This window comes from Felis catus, chromosome B4 (assembly GCF_018350175.1).
Source record: "Felis catus isolate Fca126 chromosome B4, F.catus_Fca126_mat1.0, whole genome shotgun sequence".
In the NCBI taxonomy this organism is placed as follows: domain Eukaryota; kingdom Metazoa; phylum Chordata; class Mammalia; order Carnivora; family Felidae; genus Felis; species Felis catus.
This window is the reverse complement of record NC_058374.1, coordinates 119,397,132-119,416,686: the sequence shown is the minus strand read 5'-3', so window position 1 is coordinate 119,416,686 and position 19,555 is coordinate 119,397,132. Positions and strand designations below refer to the sequence as shown.

Genomic DNA, 19,555 nt, shown 5'->3' with positions numbered 1-19,555 from the left:
TGCATTTTATTATTTTCTTAAGTTTACTTAATTTATTTTGAGAGAGAGAGAGGGTGTGTGTGCGCAGGGGAGAAGGAGAGGCAGAGAGAGGGAGAGAATCCCAAACAGGCCCCACACTGGCAGGCTCAGTCTCATGAACTGTGAGATCATGACCTGAGCCAAAATCAAGAGTTGGAAACTTAACTGAGCCATGCAGGCACCCCAATGAATGTATATTAAAGTTAAGAAACCTATAAAAACAGAACCGTGTAGGTATTAAAAAGTGGTTACCAAGTGCCTTAAAAGAAGTTTCCAAGTAATGAGGTTTTTCTTTTTTTTTTTTAATGTTTTTTTATTTATTTTTGAGACAGAGAGAGACAGAGCATGAACGGGGGAGGGTCAGAGAGAGGAAACACAGAATCTGAAACAGGCTCCAGGCTCTGAGCTGTCAGCACAGAGCCCGACACGGGGCTCAAACTCACGGGCCGCGAGATCGTGACCTGAGCTGAAGTCAGCCGCTCAACCGACGGAGCCGCCCAGGCGCCCCAGTAATGGGGTTTTTCTAATTTAGTCTTTAAGTACCAAAACCAAATGAGAAATGAGCTCAAGGTTAGCATTAGAATCAATCATATAACAATGACCATTTTAGCCTTTTTTTTTTTTTACCTACAAAACTAGCAATTTCATATGTTCTAACATAATGCACTAGCAAGAATATTACCTTTCATTTGGTACACTAGTGGGGGTCTTTTCCATCTATAAGTCAGTTTGTTTATTCCTAATGAACCTCTGTGCCAATTCTTAATTGGTTTCTCCAAAAACTTTTTTGAACTCAGCAGAACATACAGAGAAAAAAATACAACTAAAAGCTGATAGGGTAATTATACACTAGCATTTTTATACTAATGGCACATCACTTCTGTGCATTACAAAAAAAGACTCTGGGTACATACACAGCCTGGCAAATTGCCAAAGCATAAACCACAATGATGTTGATAAACAAAACGAATGACAGGGTGCCTGGGTGTCTCAGTCAGTTAAGCATCCTACACTTGATTTCAGCTTAGACCATGATCTCTCAGTTGGTGAGACTGAGCCTCATGTCAGTCTCTGCACTCACAGCGCAGATCCTGCTTGGGATTCTCTCTCTCTTTGCCCCTCCCCCACTCATACACATCCACACACACACTTTCTAAAAATTAAATTAAAAAATAAATTTTAAAACAATTTAAAAAATAAAACAAAATGAATGACTTTATAAGCCATGGCCTGATACATGTGTTAGCATTTACAGTATTCCTAAACAGAAATCACTTTTACTTTCATAGGGAAGGGAAGCAGGGCTAGGGAGAAGTTACTACACAAGAAAAGAGTATTAGTTAGTGGTCTCAATCCCATTTCCTCCAGGAAAATAGATACCAGTGACTATCAAGGGAAGGGGGCAATAACAGAGGGATCTGGAAGAGAAAGAAGCCAGAGAGAAGGGAGCTTGTCCTCTGTATTATGCATCCATTAAGAATCAACTACGAGGCTTTTCCCAAATTACTACTCTCACTCAATATTCTGATATTAATCCCCTTACCAATTTAAGAATCACTGCCATACTCACCACTGTTACATATGAAAGTGTACTGCATCATCAGCTACACTGCAGCATTAAAAAAAAGTTCAGCGCCATTACCTAATTCTCACCCAATTTACTGCTGAACTCTCAAGGAAGGCTTTATTCATCATTGTACTTGCAACACTTGACCCAGAACCTGGCAGAACACTCAATGTTGGTTAAATGAACCAATGAAAGAATGGTTGTTAGATCAGGGAAATCAAAGTGATGACTGAATCCCAGCTGGTTAACTATTGATGATTATATTGTTAACATAAGCAGCAACCAAGCTATTGTCTCCCTTCTGGCTAATGAAAATTGCAAAACAGTTGATAACAGCGCCTGGCACATAATTATAATCTTATTTATTGAATGAATTATTTAAATAAACAAACAAAACACACTCTTGAAGTACATGAAAGTAGAAAACTTAGATATACATATATCCAAAAATTAATACAACACAACAGAAGGGTCCCATTAAATAAATAACCCTTTTACCAGATGCCTATATTTATTCAGTCTCTTGTTCAATGTTATCCATCAGAAACAACAGATTCAGGAGCACCTGGGTAGCTCAGCTGGTTAAGCTTCTGACTCTTGATTTCAGCTCAGGTCATGATGTCATAGTCATGAGATCAAGCCCTGCATCTGGCTCTGTGCTGGGTGTGGAGGCTGCTTGGGATTCTCTCTCTCTTTCTCTCCCTCCCCCTCTCATTGCCCCTCCCCTGCTGGCACACACACTGGTGCACACATATGCTCGCTCTCTAAAAATAAACATAAAAAAATAAAAAGAATGGATTCAAGGTAAGAAGCTTGCATTTTCTAGCAAAGATCACTAACCAACTCACCTTCTTAAGAAATACTTCTTGAGCACCCCAGTGGTAGATAAGAGACACAGTAGGTAGAATGCAAAGAAAAGTAGCAATTTTTGCCCAGTGGCAGCCACCTTTGTTTTAATACAAGACAAAGAACAGCAGAAAAGCAACGGTTCATTCTTAGATCTCTACTGAAGAGCAAGAAAAGGGTATGATGTTCTCAAACTGTCAGCAGTTAAGTCTCATTGGGACTTCATACATTAAATTTGTCTATCTGTACCGTGGGTGTTTACGCAGCATCAGAATGCGAAGGCGGTCTTTAGCCTCTTCAATATTGAGTGGAAGCCTCTGGGAGAAACTCTCATCCTGATCCAACCGTGCGCAAAGATTCTGCAGTTTCATCAGAAGCCCAGACTTGTCTTGTTTCCCAACTGAAACCCAGTGCACACCCCCTGGGAAACAACCTAGGAAAATAAATAATAATAATAAACTTAAGGCCTTTGAACAGGTGTCCTCCTTTGAAAGATTTTGGTGATTAGATTTGCTCCAATTTCAACCTCATCCTATCTTTAATTTCTCTTGATTCAGTGTACACATTTCGCTTGTAGAGTACTGTCGAGCTTTATAACTTGAATCTAAGAAGAGCTGAAGATGTGAAGAAACTGAAGTATGAAATAAATCTGTTTATCAGTAAAATCTTACCAAATTAAAATTTAGTTTTTGTCCTATGTCATCAATGATCACTGTAAAACATAATTTCTCAAACTCAGTACTTTTGACATTTTGGGCCAGATAATTCTTTATTGTAAGGAACTTTCCCGGGCATTGTAGGATGTTTAACAGTCTCCCTGGCCTCTACCCACTATATGCTAGTAGCATTCCTCCTCCCTGATTAGGACAACCAAAGATATCTCCAAACATTGTCAAATGTCCCCCTGGGGGCAAAATTGCCTCTGACTGAGAACCACAGATATCCAGGAACACATAACTCACTCATTATGGTTCTCATATAGAAACTTAAAGTAAGAAGTTAGGTTCAAGTCTGGCTCTACTGCTTACTAGCTATGCTATCTTTAGCAAATCACTTAACCTCACTTTCATTTGTTATACTGACGTATACTAAGGTATTATTTACCTTACCTATTTCAGAGTTACACTGAGAAATTACTAACATGTAAATTTGCTATGTTGTTAACCATAAGGTATTATAACAGACAAGATTACTAGTGATATGAATCTGAGAGCACCCTGCAAATATTAAGCTTTGAAGTAGTAGGCACCATATTAAGAATGGAAATTATTATTACTGTTACTTTCAACTGTTAACATCATTATCATTGTTAATTAAGCCACAGTGTATCTTACAATACATATTTTTACTTATATAGGTATCAGGAGCCAAAAATCTTAAGCCTTCATAGACTATACTTAATCAGCTCCGTGTATAGATTTAAAAAAAAAAAAATGCAAGAAGGGTTCCTGTGTGTAAAATATGGTGAGCAGTAGCATTAGACCATACCAGTGGCATTAACCATAAAGATTTATATTAGGTAATCATAAATAGTATAAGAAAATACAAAAAATAGATAAAGATTAATAAGTTATAACATACCAAAGGGCAATTTTTGTTTACTGGTATTTACAAATAATTAAGTACAAAAATCACTATTATAAAACCTTAACCATCCAAAAGAAAGATCTGTATAAATGCAAAGACCTACTTATGACAAATATTCTAAGGGTTCTACATATTAATCTATTTTTAATCCACATCGTAAACTATCAGGAAGACACTTATTTTCCCCATTTTATAGATAAGGAAACTGAAGTATAGGAAGATTGAGTAGTTTGTCCAAAGTCACACAGGTTAATAAAGTAGAGCTGGGATTCAAACCTCCAGCACCACTGCTCATTCTAAACTATTCCACCTCCTCAAAGATATTTACTGCAGCACTATTTTCAACAGAAAAAAGCTGGAAACAACCTGCAATGTCCACCCTAACCACCTCTTCCCAAGCCTGAGGCAGGACCAACTGAGGAAAGAGAAAACCTTACATATAAATGAAGTTTGGAATATTAAATAGGCCTTGACATTTTAATTATTGAAATTAGATTCCTGGAATGCAAACTGGTACAGCCACTATGGAAAACAGTATGGAGATTCCTCAAAAAGTTAAAAACAGAACTATCCCATGGTCCAGCAATGGCACTGAGTATTTACCCAAAAAATACAGAAACACTAATTCAAAGGGATACATAGCAGCATTATCTACAATACCCAAATTATGGAAGCAGCTCAAGTACCCATCGATTAATGAATGGATAAAGATGTATATATACACAATGGAATATTATTCAACCACAAAAAAAGAATGAAATCTTGGCATATGCAATGACATGGATGAAGCTAGAGAGTATAATGCTAAGAGAAATAAATCAGAGAAAAACAAATACCATAGGATTTCACTCATGTGGAATTTAAGAAACAAAACAAATGAGCACAGGGAAAAAGAGAGATAAACCAAGAAACAGATTCTTAACTATAGAGAACTGATGGTTACAGAGGAGAGGTGGGAGGGGGGATGGGTTAAATAGGTGATAGGATTTGTTTGGGATGATGTATGGAACTGTTGAATCACTATACTGCATACCTGAAATAAATAAAACCTTGTAAAGAATAAAGTTACAGTTACATCAAAAAAATTTTTTTAAAAAGTACACTTGTGATGAGCACCAGATGATGCAGAATTGTTGAATAGCTGTATCATATACCTGAAACTAATCCAACACTGTATGCTACCTAACTGGAATTAAAATAAAAACTTAAAAAAAATTAGATTGTTTTTAAAATTTGAAGTGACCTGGGGACTCTGAACCTGTACAAGGTGAGGGAAAGAATCAGTCCCAGGGAAGTTTTGAACAGGCAACACGGGAAAAAAGTTGTTTTTTGATTACACCCTATAAACTTCAATGCAATAATTAAACATCCACTAACTAAACCTAGCAAAATTGCCAAGGTTTATGGTCATAAATTTACACTGGAACTAAGTTGGGTGATTTTCTTCAGCAAAGAGGAAGGAAATTATGGTCTGGATGAAGCAATGTGGAATAAGCAAGTAACTGTCTGGATGAAGCAATGGGGAGTAAGCAATTAGATCCCATCTCCTAGCAGAGAAGAAGCAATCAGCTTTTAGCCAAGTAAGGAGAAACTGAAGAGCCAAGAGCATGTGCTGTGAAGCAACTGAATAATGGGCAATAAAAACCTAGGTCTGAGCCTAGGAGGGTGCTAACGGGATAAATAGTGAGGATATTATGGAATCAAAAAGAAGTCAGTCTTGATAGATCAGAAAACTGTAGTAGTGAACTTGAAGAATAGATGGAGGTGGGCAAAGGGTAGAACAGGTTTAACGTTAAGATTTCAAAAGTAGTATCATTTCCAGTATTGGCAAGGACAAGGGTCCAGTCTGTGATCAAAGAAGCAAATGGCTAAAGGAAAATAAAGACAATGGTCACTGCAGATAAAGAAATCAAGAAACTGAGAGGCCAAGGTTTTGGATGACTCATCTATATAAATGTCAACTGATCTTACTAAGAGTGTCAACAGAAGAGCTTAAATTTATAATTAAGAACTCCAATCATCAATGAATGAGAACAATATCATAACTGGGAAGGATCAGAGAAGTGAACTTCAAAGGACAAAGACTTTAGCTGGAAAAGGGAGTATTAATGGTCTGGATGAGGCAACAGAAAGCAAGGACAACATCAAACACTTCCTAGTGCTTAAGTATATAGGGTGTAAAGGGAAAAAAGTTGCCAAACCATGGAAGGTAGCTATGGAGAATGTGGTATTGGGGGGGGGGGGGGAGGGGGGAGGGGGGAGCAGTGGGGGAATGCCCAGTTTTAGATAAGGCAAGGAAATAAACACTCTCAGAACAGGTTGATAAGATAGAAGAGTTTCCTGATCACAGAGGAGAAAACCTAGGGGATAAGACAGAAAAGCTTGGGAATGAGAGGAGGAAACCTAGATCAGAATTGGCAATGTACTAACTAGTAACCGCATGAGAATCTAAAAGATAACAAATGACCGGAAGATAGAGAATTCTGCAGGGAACTAGGGTAAAGACAGTGCTGTGGAGCATGGTTTGATTATCAGTGAAAGCTTCTGCAAGCTCCCTTAGACTCCCCTCAGTATAAGTCTACATTTATGAAATAGTAAATCCCTGAGGTTTCCCTTAGTGTTACAGCTGCATTCTGTGTGTGCACAGGTTTGTAAATGTACAGGAAAAAAGTTTTGGAAAACTTCACTGTAAACTGTTAACCACAATTACCTCTGCTAAAGGATTTAGAATTTAGGAGAAAGGGAAAAAAAGCAAGTGAAAAGAATTTTTACTCCTTTTTAAATGAAAATACTACTTTTGTAATTTTTTTAAAGATTTTATTTGTAAGTAATCTCTACACCCCATGTGGGGCTCAAACTTACAACCCCAAGATCAAGCATTACATGCTCTACTGACTGAGCCAGCCAGGCACCCCTACTTTTGTAACATTTAAAACAGATTTTAAACTACCTGTTGCTCCTAAGGTTTTATGTTTTGTTTTTTTCAATGTGTGCAGTCCATTTGAAATTTCTTAAAAATCGAGGCACCTGAGTGGTTTAGTTGGTTCAACGGCTGACTCTTTATTTCAGCTCAGGCTATGATCTCAAAGTCCGCACTGTCAGCACAGAGCCTACTTGGGATTCATTCATTCTCTCTCTCTCTCTCTCTCCCCCCGCACCCCCTCCCCCACACATTGTGTGCATGCACACTCTCCCTCTCTCTCTCTCTCAGAATAAAGAACTTAGGGGGGAAAAAAAAGTCATCCCAGAGTAAAAGACAATGGAAAGTGTCCAGATGTAACTAGCTAATAAATTCCTCACATTTAAATTTAAGTACCTATTACCTAGACCAAAGGTCTTTCTCTCCTAAAGACAAATACCATATGACATCACGTAAATGTAGAATCTAAAAAACAAATAAACAAACATGGGGCGCCTGGGTGGCGCAGTCGGTTAAGCGTCCGACTTCAGCCAGGTCACGATCTCGCGGTCCGTGAGTTCGAGCCCCGTGTCAGGCTCTGGGCTGATGGCTCAGAGCCTGGAACCTGTTTCCGATTCTGTGTCTCCCTCTCTCTCTGCCCCTCCCCCGTTCATGCTCTGTCTCTCTCTGTCCCAAAAATAAATAAACGTTGAAAAAAAAATTTTTTTTTTAAAATAAAAAACAAATAAACAAACAAAAAGCATAAAGAGACCCATAAATACAGAGAACAAACTCACAGAAGGGAGGGGAGTGGAGACACTGGGCAAAATGGATGAAGGGGAGTGGGAGGTACAGGCTTCCAGTTATGGAATGAATAAGTCAAGGAGATGAAAGGTACAGCATAGGGAATACAGGGAATGGTATTATAATAGCACTGTATGGTGACAGATGGTAGCTATACTTGGGGTGATAGATAATGTGTAGAGTCCTCAAATCACTATGTTGTATACCTGAACCTAATGTAACATTGTGTCAACTATACTTCAATTAAAAACAAAGTTTTTAAAAAATAAAGGCACAATATGTTCAAAAGCAAAAAAAAAAAAAAAAAAAAAAAAAAATCTTTCTCTCCTAAATTTAAAACAAAAACATTAGGGCATTAGAAACATATCCAAGGGGCCCCTGGCTGGCTTAGTCGGTAGAACATGTGACTCTTGATCTCAGGGTCATGAGTTCAAGCCCCATGCTGGGTACACAGTTTAATTAAAAAGAGAGAGAGAGAGAGAGAGAGAGAGAGAGAGAGAGAGAGAGAGAGAGAGATTTAAAAAAAAAAAAGAAAGAAAGAAAGAAACACATACAAGAAAAAATAAAGCACTGCTAGCTTTACAAAGAAAAACAAAGAGACCAGATGACCAACTCATCTGCAAATCTCCTACCATCACGGTATAACAGTATTAATTCCACATTTCAGAAAGAATGTAAACATCTTGACTATGGGCACAAGAGGGAGCAAGTCAGCCTTGAATGAGGCTTACACCTGTAATTCATTCAGGGGAACTTATTCACAAAAACACTGCCTTTAATCAGAGAAAAGTAACCCCATCCTACTTTCACATGTGATTTGTCCTGGTAGCAATCAAAAATCTAATAGCATCAAAGAAATCTTAGGAAGGACAGAACGAATAGTAGACAGCCTCCAGATAAAGCTTTCATGCTTTAAAAACTCAGCATATATACACAGCGATATCAATGGTTTATAAACATGTTAACTCCTCCAGGCACCTGGGTAGCTCGGTAGGTTAAACGTCCGATTCTTGATTTCAGCTCAGGTCATGATCTCACAGTTTGTGAGTTCAAGCACCACAGAGTCTGCTTGGGATTCTCTCTCTCCCCCTCTCTCTGTTCCTTGCTCTATCACATATGCTCTCTCTACCTCTCTCTCTCAAAATAAATAAATAAACATTAAAAAAAAAGGGGGGGGGCACCTGGGTGGCTCAGTCGGTTGGGCGTCGACTTCAACTCAGGTCATGATCTCACAGCTTGTGAGTTCAAGCCCTGCATTGAGCTCTGTGCTGACAGCTCAGAGCCTGAAGCCTGCTTTGGATTCTGTGTCTCCCTCACTCTCTGCCCCTTCCCAGCTCACACTTTGTCCCCCTCCCTCTCCCTCTCTCTCTCTCTCTCTGTCAAAAATAAACATTAAAAAAAAATTTTTAAAAACACCTGTGAACTCCTATTTTCCTACCCACACCCAAAATAAATAAAGGGTTGAACATTCGAAAGGAAACTGGGCTACTCGGGGCACCTTGGGTGGTTCAGTCAGTTAACCAACTGACTCTTGATTTTGGCTCAGGTCATGATCTCACAGTTGGTGAGTTTAAGCCCCCTGTCAGCTCTGTACTGACAGTGCAGGGGCCTGCTTGGGATTCTCCCTCTCTCTCCCTCTCCCTCTCTCTCCTCTCTCGTCTCTCTCTCTCTTTCCCTCCCCTACTCAAGCTCTCCCAAAATAAATAAACTTTAAAAAAAAGGAAATTGGGTTACCTAAAAATGTATAGGCATAAATAGTTAAGAATCTAATATTCTTTATTAATTTTAATAATTTCTTTAAACACCACCCTAAGACAACAAAAATTCTATAAGAACCACTTTTTTTAAAATTTTTTAATGTTTCTTTATTTTGTGACAGAGAGAGAGCATGAGCAAGCATGACCAGGTGAGGGGCAGAGAGGGAGACACAGAATCCAAAGCAGGCTCCCAACTCTGAGCTGTCAGCACAGAGCCCAATGTGGGGCTCAAACCCATGAACTGTGAGATCATGACCTGAGCCAAAGTCGGACACTTAGCCAACTGAGCCACCCAGGTGCCCCCAGAACCACAGTGTTAATAAAGTTTGTAAACCTTACAGCTATCAACACTTACAAAAGAAAAAAAAAAAAGGTTTCATACTACAATTAAATGGCAAAAATCCAAGATTCCTATATTTTAGAATGGAAATGAACTCCAGTGACTAAAATTTATCTTCAGTAAAGTATCTACTCTTGAATTAGTGGATATACTAAAGCAGACTCCAAAAACATTAATGAACTAAATCTGAATAATAATACCGTATTAGAAGTACTTAAGCAAAATTCAAGAAGCACAAATTAGAAGACACAAAAATTCATTAATTTGACTATATCAGAATTAAAGATTTCTGTTAAAGACATCCAGGACAAAGTTAATACAGACAAATAAAAAGAAGATATTTACATAATCTAAAACCAACAGCATCAAATATCTAGAATATAAAAGAAACTCCTAGAGAGCAAAGAGAAAAAGAAATCTCAATGGAAAAACAGACAAATGATACAAACAAAATTAAAAAAAGGAAACCCAAAAAGCTAAAAAGCTTCCTTAGAAATAGTCAAACTCAAGTTATCAGAGAAATGCAAATTAAAAGATTATACTTACTGACCTAGCAAAAAATTATAAATCTAGATGATACCTAGTGTCAATAAGGAAGTGAGATTATAGGATCCCTCATACACTACTGGTGGGAACATACAGATTGGAGGGCAATCAAATCTGATGTCACCATTTTCTATAATTTAGTGATTCTGCTCCTAGATACATACACTCAAAAAATTCTCACTTCTGAAAAAGTTCAGCCCAGCTTTAGTGGGGCTGCAAAGAGTTGGAGACCATCTATGTATCTATTAACTAGGGGAATAAACAATAAAATGTGCTAGATGCACCCCATGTAGGATAGCAATCAGGTGTAACAAATAAGATATATACCCAGCAACAAAGATAAATCTTAAAAACAGTGTCAAGAGAGGTAAGAAATAGAATAACGCTATAACATTTACACAAATTTAAAATACCTGCCTACAAACAACACGTTTTACAAGAAAACATACATTACAAATATGCTTACAAAGAACATACATTAAATACACTGGAAGGATCACCTATGGGGAGGTGTGATCACCTATGGGGAGGTGATACAGTGATCAATATATTTGGTCTTCATCACTGTTCCTGGCACATAGCTGTAAAACCCTTGTAATTTCCCAAATAAGAGCCATAGGGACACCTTTTATAATATTTAGTTTTGTTCCCAGTTCCTGAAATAATGCCAGAGGTATAAAAGTGAAAATTATTCATATAAGACACTTTCAACCACACCTGAGTTTGTTAATAAAATTACTTTCGAAAAGGCTCAATATAATGGAAAAATGGGGACTGCTGCCAGGGAACCAACCATATAGAGGGTTGGAACTTCCAGCCCCATGCCCCACATCTTCCAGACCTCTAGAGAGGGAAGAGAGGCTGGAAATTGAACTCAATCACTAATGGCCAATGATTTAATCACCTTCATTTTAATGAAGCCTCCCAAAAGGGGGGTATAGACAGCCTGTGCAATGAAGGTGTAGACAGAGTGGTATACTAGAGTTGTCAGGGAAGCTCAACACCCCTTCCCACATACCTTGCCCCTACTGCATCTCTTCCATCTGGCGGTTCCTCTTTTGTATGCTTTTATAATAAACAAGTAATCTAGTACATAAAATGTTTTCCTTTGAAGCTACACTAGGGACACCTGTGTGGCTCAGTGGGTTAAGCATCCAACTTCAGCTCAGGTCATGATCTCACGGTTCATGGGTTTGAGCCTCGCGTGGGACTCTGTGCTGACAGCTCAGAGCTGGAGCCTACTTCAGATCTGTGTCACCCTCTCTCTCTCTCAGAAATAAATAAACATTAAAAATATATATATATTGAAAGTCACTCTAGCAAATTAATCAAATCCAAGAAGAGGGAAAGTCCAATCTACAGCCATTTGGTCAGATGCACAGCTAACAACCTGGACTTGTGATTAGCATCTGAAGGATGGGAGGGATGGCAGGAGGGCAGTCTTGCAAGATTAAGCCCTTAACCTGTGGGATCTGCCACTATCTCCAGGTACATAGTGTCAGAATTGAGTTAAACTGTAGAACACCCAGCTGGTCTTAAAGAATTACTGTGGAGATGAAACAGAAGAGGAGACACAATGGAAAAGTGTGTATTAAAGGAATGGACGGAAAATGAGAATGGGAATTTTTTTTTTTAATATATGAAATTTATTGTCAAATTGGTTTCCATACAACACCCAGTGCTCATCCCAAAAGATGCCCTCTTTGGGGCGCCTGGGTGGCGCAGTCGGTTAAGCGTCCGACTTCAGCCAGGTCACGATCTCGCGGTCCGTGGGTTCGAGCCCCGAGTCAGGCTCTGGGCTGATGGCTCAGAGCCTGGAACCTGTTTCCGATTCTGTGTCTCCCTCTCTCTCTCTGCCCCTCCCCCGTTCATGCTCTGTCTCTCTCTGTCCCAAAAATAAATAAAAAACGTTGAAAAAAAATTAAAAAAAAAAAAAAAAAAGATGTCCTCTTCAATGCCCATCACCTACCCTTCCCTCCCTCCCACCCCCCACCAACCCTCAGTTTGTTCTCAGTTTTTAAGAGTCTCTTATGCTTTGGCTCTCTCCCACTCTAACCTTTTTTTTTTTTTTTTTTCCTTCCCCTCCCCCATGGGTTTCTGTTAAGTTTCTCAGGATCCACCTAAGAGTGAACACATATGGTATCTGTATTTCTCTGTATGGCTTATTTCACCTAGCATCACACTCTCCAGTTCCAACCACGGTGCTACAAAGGGCCATATTTCATTCTTTCTCATTGCCACATAGTACTCCATTGTGTATATAAACCACAATTTCTTTATCGAGAATGGGAAATTTTTAAAGGAAAACAAACATAGTAGCTAAGAGCTAAGTCTTATACCAAAAAAAAAGAAAGAAAAAGAAAATAAAGAAAAGAAAAAGCTAAGTCTTACACAGACCCAATATGAAAACAGGTGTGAACTAAACAATGATTAATTCAATCCTCTATACATTAACATGAAATCTCAAAAAAGTATATGAAAGATATTAACTACATTATACACTGGACTATTGCCAGTATCTTTGACATTTTCTCAAAACAAGGTGGTTAAAACTCTGAGACCACAATTTATACCATCTGATTCCTGGGTAATTAATTCCATAAGTTATTGGTCAATTTTAACCCCTAAAATTGAAAATTCACTTCAGTAATCTAGAGTGATTTAAACTGATTGAGCAGCATACTTCTAACCTTTAAATTAGTAAGCTATAAATATGTTTTTAAAGGAAATTCATCATAATATTGTAAGGAAAATGCATTTCTTCACACTAAAAGAACTTAAACCAATTTTTACTCTGAAATACCCTTAGTGATCAACTTTGCAGTAGAGTGAGCGAATGAATAAATAAGTATTCAAATAAAACCTTAGCCATAAGACTTGGATGGAACTGAATCCCACAAACTTCTCTCTAATGACAACAGGGAAAAACCAAGGAATTGGGCATTTTTCTAACAAAAGAATATCAATACTGCTGACAAGGGCTGTGAAGTATACACCAAAGCAGGGTGAGTACAACAGATGTGCCCTAGCCTTCATCTTTCTAAATCTCTTAAACGCTTACTATTTATTCCATCATTAATTTTGTCATCTCATCATAAACTCTTTTAACTTATTATGTATTATAAACAAAAAAATTATTAACAGCTAGAAGTCAAGAACCATCTTTAAATTCCACTTGAAGTTACTAATGAATGAAGGCAACCAAAGACTGATGGAGCTGTCTAACTATGAATACCTTGAGAACCCACCAGATTCATTAAGGTCAGCAGTACACCTGCGACATGTCCTAAACACTCTTTTGCACAGTATGCCCTTCCCCAGTCTATTCAATACCTTCGCTACTCTCCCAACCCTACCTAGTCTACCTAGCAAACTTCGATTATTCCTCCAAACTCCAGCTAAAATGTCATGTCATTAGAGGAGCCTGTCCTGTTCATCCTCTTCCCCCAGAGAGATAATACTTCCTTCCTTTGTTCTAACTTTGTACCACATACTTGTTTCTACTGCTCCGTTTGTCACATATAATTTGTTTACGTGTCTGTCTCCCCTACTTGACTGTCAATAAATTTCTTAGACGCACAGACTGGACCTTCCTTTTTGCCAAGCTCCATAGTAGGCTCTCAAACATTTGCTGAATACATGAATACCTGAAGCAAGAAGTCAGTCACTAGATGTCAAATGAATCTATAAAGCCTATCCACAGGGGCACCTAGCTGGCTCAGTGGGTCGAGCATGGGACTCTTGTATTTATTTTATTTTTGAGAGAGACAGAGTGCGAGTGGGGGAGGGCAGAGAGGGAAACACAGAATCCAAAGCAGGCCCCAGTCACTGAGCTGTCAGCACAGAGCCTGATGCAGGGCCCAAACTTGTGACCTGAGCCAAAGTTGGACGCCCAACTGACTGAGTCACCCAGGTGCCCCATGGGACTCTTGATCTCAAGGTTGTGAGTTCAAGCCCCACACCGAGTGTAGTGATTTCTTAAAAAAAAAAAAAAACCTAGGGGTGCCTGGTGGCTCAGTCAGTGAAGTATCTGACATCAGCTCAGGTCACGATCTCATGGTTTATGAATTCAAGCCCCACATGAGGCTCTCTTGCTTTCAGCATGGAACCTGCTTCAGATCCTCTGTCTCCCTCTCTCTCTACCTCTCTCTCTCAAAAATAAATAACATTTTTAAAAATAAAAAAAAAGCAAATTAAAAAAAAGGCCTATCTGCAAAAACCCATTGGTTGCCATAGTCAATTCCCATTTTTTTCTTTTTCTTGGATATTACATATAAAATAGACAAGTTACTAAAAACTTTTTTCTTAAGAGAAGCCAGGATTTTTTTTTCCCCTCAAGATTTTTTAAGTAATCTCTATATCGAAAATCCAATATAGGATTCAAACTGCCAACCCTGAGATCTAGAGTTGCATGCTCTACTGACTAAGCCAGCCAGGCGCCCCTAAAGATTTTTAAAGATAGACCACTGATGGAAGTAATTACAGAAATGGAATTAATAGTTTAACATAGGATGCCAAATACATGGGAGAATCACCACTAGGAGAATCATTAATGGAAATGAGTTTCCAAAACTCTCCTTCTCTATAGCACTCAAGTGACAGGAACGTGTAAGTCCAATACTGCTTAAAAGACAGAGATATAAAGTGGACAACCTTTCAAAATCCTTTTTCAACTCTACAATCCCCTCAATTATTAAGATACAAGGGAACTAGATTCAATCCAGTAATAAGTGCCATCTAATAATGAATTTATTAGACTGGTTAGCCAAGCCTCTTTGGCTGGCTATTGGAGAATACTGGCCTGGAATTGGAGAATAACAGCTTCTCCAAGATGTTCACATCCTCACCTACAGAACTTGTAATCATAGTACCTTAAATGACAAAAAAGGACTTTGCAGATGCAATTAAATTAAGGATTTGGGGATGATATTATTCTGGATCATCCAAGGGCCCCTAGAAGAGGGAGGCAAAAAGGTGAGTCAGAGAAAGAGAGGCAGTGACAGAAGCAAAGATCATAAAGAGAGAAAAAGATCTGAAGATGTTATGTACCACCAGCATTGAAAATGGAAGAAGGAACCATGAGTCCAGGCCATCTCTAGAAGCTGGAAAATGCAAGGGAAAGGATTTTCCCTAGAGCCTCCAAAAGAAACTCAGCCCTGCTGACACCATGACTTTAGCCCAGTAAGAACTACTTTAGACTTCTCACTTCCAGAACTGTACAATAATAAATTTGTGTTGTTTTATGCCACCAAAGTTCTGGTTATTTGCTACAGCAGCAACAGGAAACTAATACCATGCTTCCTTAACCAGCAACACATGGTAATCAAACTTACCGTCTAAGAAAGAATGATCTCGAACAGTTTCTGCCGCTAAAACAGACTTCCCACAACCTGCCATTCCGTATATGATGACCCATCCTGGTTCACCATTTAGTTTGAAGAGGTTCTGCTGAATTGAGTTCACCAGTTTCTTCCTAGTAACAAAGACCACCGGCCTCTGTGGCACTCCACCTTCACACAGGACTGTCCTTACTGAAATCCAAAACAAAACAAGTATGAATGAACAGAACTTTGAAATGGTTACTCAGGTCATACCATAAAAGCCAAAGAAAGCAAGGCTGGGGCTTTAACCTCAGAACTTCCAAGAGAAGATGTGGCTAGCATACTAACCTCAATGTTCTGATTTCTCAGAACATAACAAAAACAAACATAGGCCTTTCAAGATGACTACAGATAATGGAAAGCTCCATCTGCATCTGCCCTTATACACCCTATTCCTCCTTAACTCTCCAATCTCTTTTTCTCATATTAAAGACTGGAAAGGATGGTCTAAAGGAATATGGAGTTCCTTTCAAGAACATAGATTTCTAAAGATTCTTATTCTTTCCTATGCATGAGCTCAATAAACACAGAACTGGAGAAGAGCTTAAATAAAAGCCTAAAAATTGTCTTTTTAATCCCTAAAAATGTGTATTGTTCCCTCAGCAGTAGACAGCTCCCTGGGCAAGAGGAAAATGTGAGTAAACATAGGTACAAGTAAATATATTTAAATTGGAAAACCTAACTATAATTTTTTCACATGCATTTTCAGTGAACCAGTCTCTTCAACAGACTCCATTTAAAATACGATAAAACTGCAGCAATGTAGCACTGTCATAGCAACGTGATATAAGATATAATGAATACAAACCATATGAAGTTATTCCACCAACTGAATCTTTGCCACCATTCGAAGAAGAGATGACAGGAATGCCACCATGAAGAAGGCCAGCAAGATCTTTATACCCTTCATGTATTAGAGCATTGTAGAATGATATGTAGGAATAATTATCTTTTTTAAGTATCATTTTAATTAGGAGAGCTGCTCGTTGCTGCTGAGTGGGCTAAAAAAAATAAGTAGTTTAGTATACTACAAAAGAGTATGTTTGCAACATAAATTAGTGGAGACCAGTGCAAGTTCTGAAATAAATTTAAGAAAACTTTTTAAAATCATCAAATAATTATACCAAACATTTTAAATAAAAATTGGAAAGAAAAAAAAACTTTATAGCAAAGACTGCTTCAGAGGGCTTTACCTCATTTTTTACTTTTTCCTCCTCTGATACTGTTAAAACTCCATCATTAATCATACGATCCATGATGTAGGACGTTTTAATGTCCTTTTCCAGGGCTTCTCTATGTTGAAGCAAACAGTTTCGAGCTTTTGCATCCATCCTCTCTCAAATTTTTCTCTAAGCTGTCAACCATCAGCTATAGACAAAACATCAAAATTTTTGTCAGGTCAATAAAGATATGAAAAGATGTGCAACATTACTGGTAATCAAGAAATAAAAGGTTTTTTTTGGCAAAGATTTTTAAAACTGGACAAAACCCAACGCTTTCAAAGGTGTGAAAAAATGAGTTTTCATATGCACCACTTGAGGAGAGTACAAAATGGATATAACTTTTCTGGAAGGCGATAAGATATAAAAGCATTTAAGGTAAGTATTGTCTCTAACCCAAAAATCTCACTTCCAGAAATTTACCTTAAGGAGACATTTACATACGTATGCAAAGATATCAAAAAAAAAAAAAAAAAAAACAAACACAAAACACAAAAAAGAGTTAACAGAGCTGTGAGTTCAAGCCACAAATTGGGTGTGGAGCCTACTTAAAAAAAAAAGTTAAGAGAGAATGTTTGGGTAAGAAAAAAACATGAAAACAAAACAAAATCAAAAACAAAAAAGATGAGGGGCACCTGGGTGACTCAGCTGGTTAGACGTCTAAATCCTTGATTTCCACTAAGTTTGTGAGATCGAGCTCTGTGTCAGGTTCTGTGCTGACAGCAAGAAGCCTACTTGGGATTCTCCGTCTCCCTTTCTCTCTACCACTCCCCAACTCGTACTCTCCCTTTCTCTCAAAATAAATAAACATTTTAATAGACACACCAAAAAAATGAAAACAACCTAAATGCCCACCAAGTATGGATTTAAAAAATTAGAGTATGTATGTAAAGTGGTATATTATACAACCATTTAAAACAAAACACATCTCTATGGAGTATCTGGGCGGCTGAGTTGGTTAAGAATCGGACTCTTGATTTCAGCTCAGGTCATGATCTCACAGCTTGTGAGTTCAAGCCCAGCCACCGGCTCCACATTGACAACACAGACGCTGCTTGGGATTCTCTGTCTCCCTCTCTCTCTGCCCCTCCCCTGCTCTTTGTCTCAAAATAAATATTTAAAAACAAAAAACAAGACACATCTTCACACACTGACATGTAAAGATGTTCACCACAAACTGATTAAAAAAATGAGAAACATGATCCCCAAAACAGCACAAAATATGTGTTGGTATCATATAAACATATTGGGAGATATTGGGAAATCTACTCAACGAAAAACATTTTGGGTTACTTCCAAGTAGCAAAATTTGGTGCGTTTCCCCTTTTTCTTTTTTGTACTTTTCTATATAGTCTTAATTTTTTCAATACACATTATCATTTTTACAATTTAAAAAACTTCTTAAAAGGTGCCTGGGTGGCTCAGGTCATGGTCTTGCAGTTCGTGTGTTTGAGACCCACGTCAGGCTCTGTGCTGAAAGTTCAGAGCCTGAAATCTGCTTCAGATTCTGTCTCCCTCTCTGCCCTTCCCCTGCTTGCACTGTCTCAAAAATAAAAATAAAACATTTAAAAAAAGAGTTAAAAAAAACTTATGATTTTTATAAACAGTGATCGTACTAAAATCCTAGTGTTTAGAAACTTGTATTAAACATTAAGACTAACCACAGCATTGTTGGTATTGAGCATTAGTTCTCACTCAAGGTGAGTGTCAGCTCTAGATCTTCATCTAAAACATATTTCTCACATGCTTACTCCACTGATGTTTTGGCTGTGCTAAGTATGACAAAGCAACAGAAAATATTCCTTGGTGTCATTCCTTGGATTAAGGGGACACAAAAAAAGAATATTCTTTACAGTATAATATTCTAAGTTCCTACCAACTTTATTTCAGATACAACACAAATTTTTCCATGGGTATAAAATCCAGATCAGAATGTTTGCAAGTTTTTAAAACATTAACAGAACTCTATCCAATGTAATACAGTGAGTGTCTAAATATATTAATTTATTGATTCAGTAAACATTTGAGCCCCTATGTGCCACGCCCTGAAGTCTACAGAGATTAAATCATATCCCTGAAGGAATTCACAATCTAGTGGGAGAGAAAAATTTAAGAGATAATTAAAAGACTCACAGAAGTTTTTTTTTTATTTTTTATGTTTTTATTGTTTATTTATTTCCGAGACAGAGCACGAATGGGGAGGGGCAGAGAGAGAGGGAGGCACAGAATCCGAAGCAGGCTCCAGGCTCTGAGCTGTCAGCACAGAGCCTGACACGGGGCTCCAACTCATGGAATGCGAGATCATGACCTGAGCCCAAGTCGGTCGCTCAACCGACTGAGCCACCCAGGTGCCCCTTAAAGAGATAATTAGAATGTGATGTCCTAAGTGCAAAAATACAGGTAAGTACATATCATTTGGGGTGCACAGAGAGGAGGGATAATCATTAAGTGTCAACAATGACTATATACTTTTAAAATCACAACCGTGGCACTTGCAACATAGGGAAATAGAGCATGTGCCTATACTTGGCAAGGTTCACCTTGACATCACATGTCCAGCATGCTAATGTCCAGTATTAGCATGAAACTA

At 38.2% G+C, this 19,555-nt stretch overlaps 1 protein-coding gene across 7 annotated transcripts in view; it reads right to left on the bottom strand.

The window, feature by feature from the left end:
• APAF1 (apoptotic peptidase activating factor 1) overlaps positions 1-19,555 on the bottom strand; it is an 89,576-nt gene that overhangs the window by 68,643 nt on the left and 1,378 nt on the right. For all 7 annotated transcript variants that reach the window (XM_045062211.1, XM_023257355.2, XM_045062208.1 and 4 more), the window contains exons 2-5: positions 16,939-17,113; positions 16,554-16,746; positions 15,698-15,895; positions 2,681-2,864 (exon numbers count right to left, since the gene is read on the bottom strand). In XM_045062211.1, the coding sequence (XP_044918146.1) occupies positions 2,681-2,864; positions 15,698-15,895; positions 16,554-16,746; positions 16,939-17,076 (713 nt within the window). In that variant the 5' untranslated portion in view covers positions 17,077-17,113. The remainder of the gene's footprint in view (positions 1-2,680; positions 2,865-15,697; positions 15,896-16,553; positions 16,747-16,938; positions 17,114-19,555) is intronic.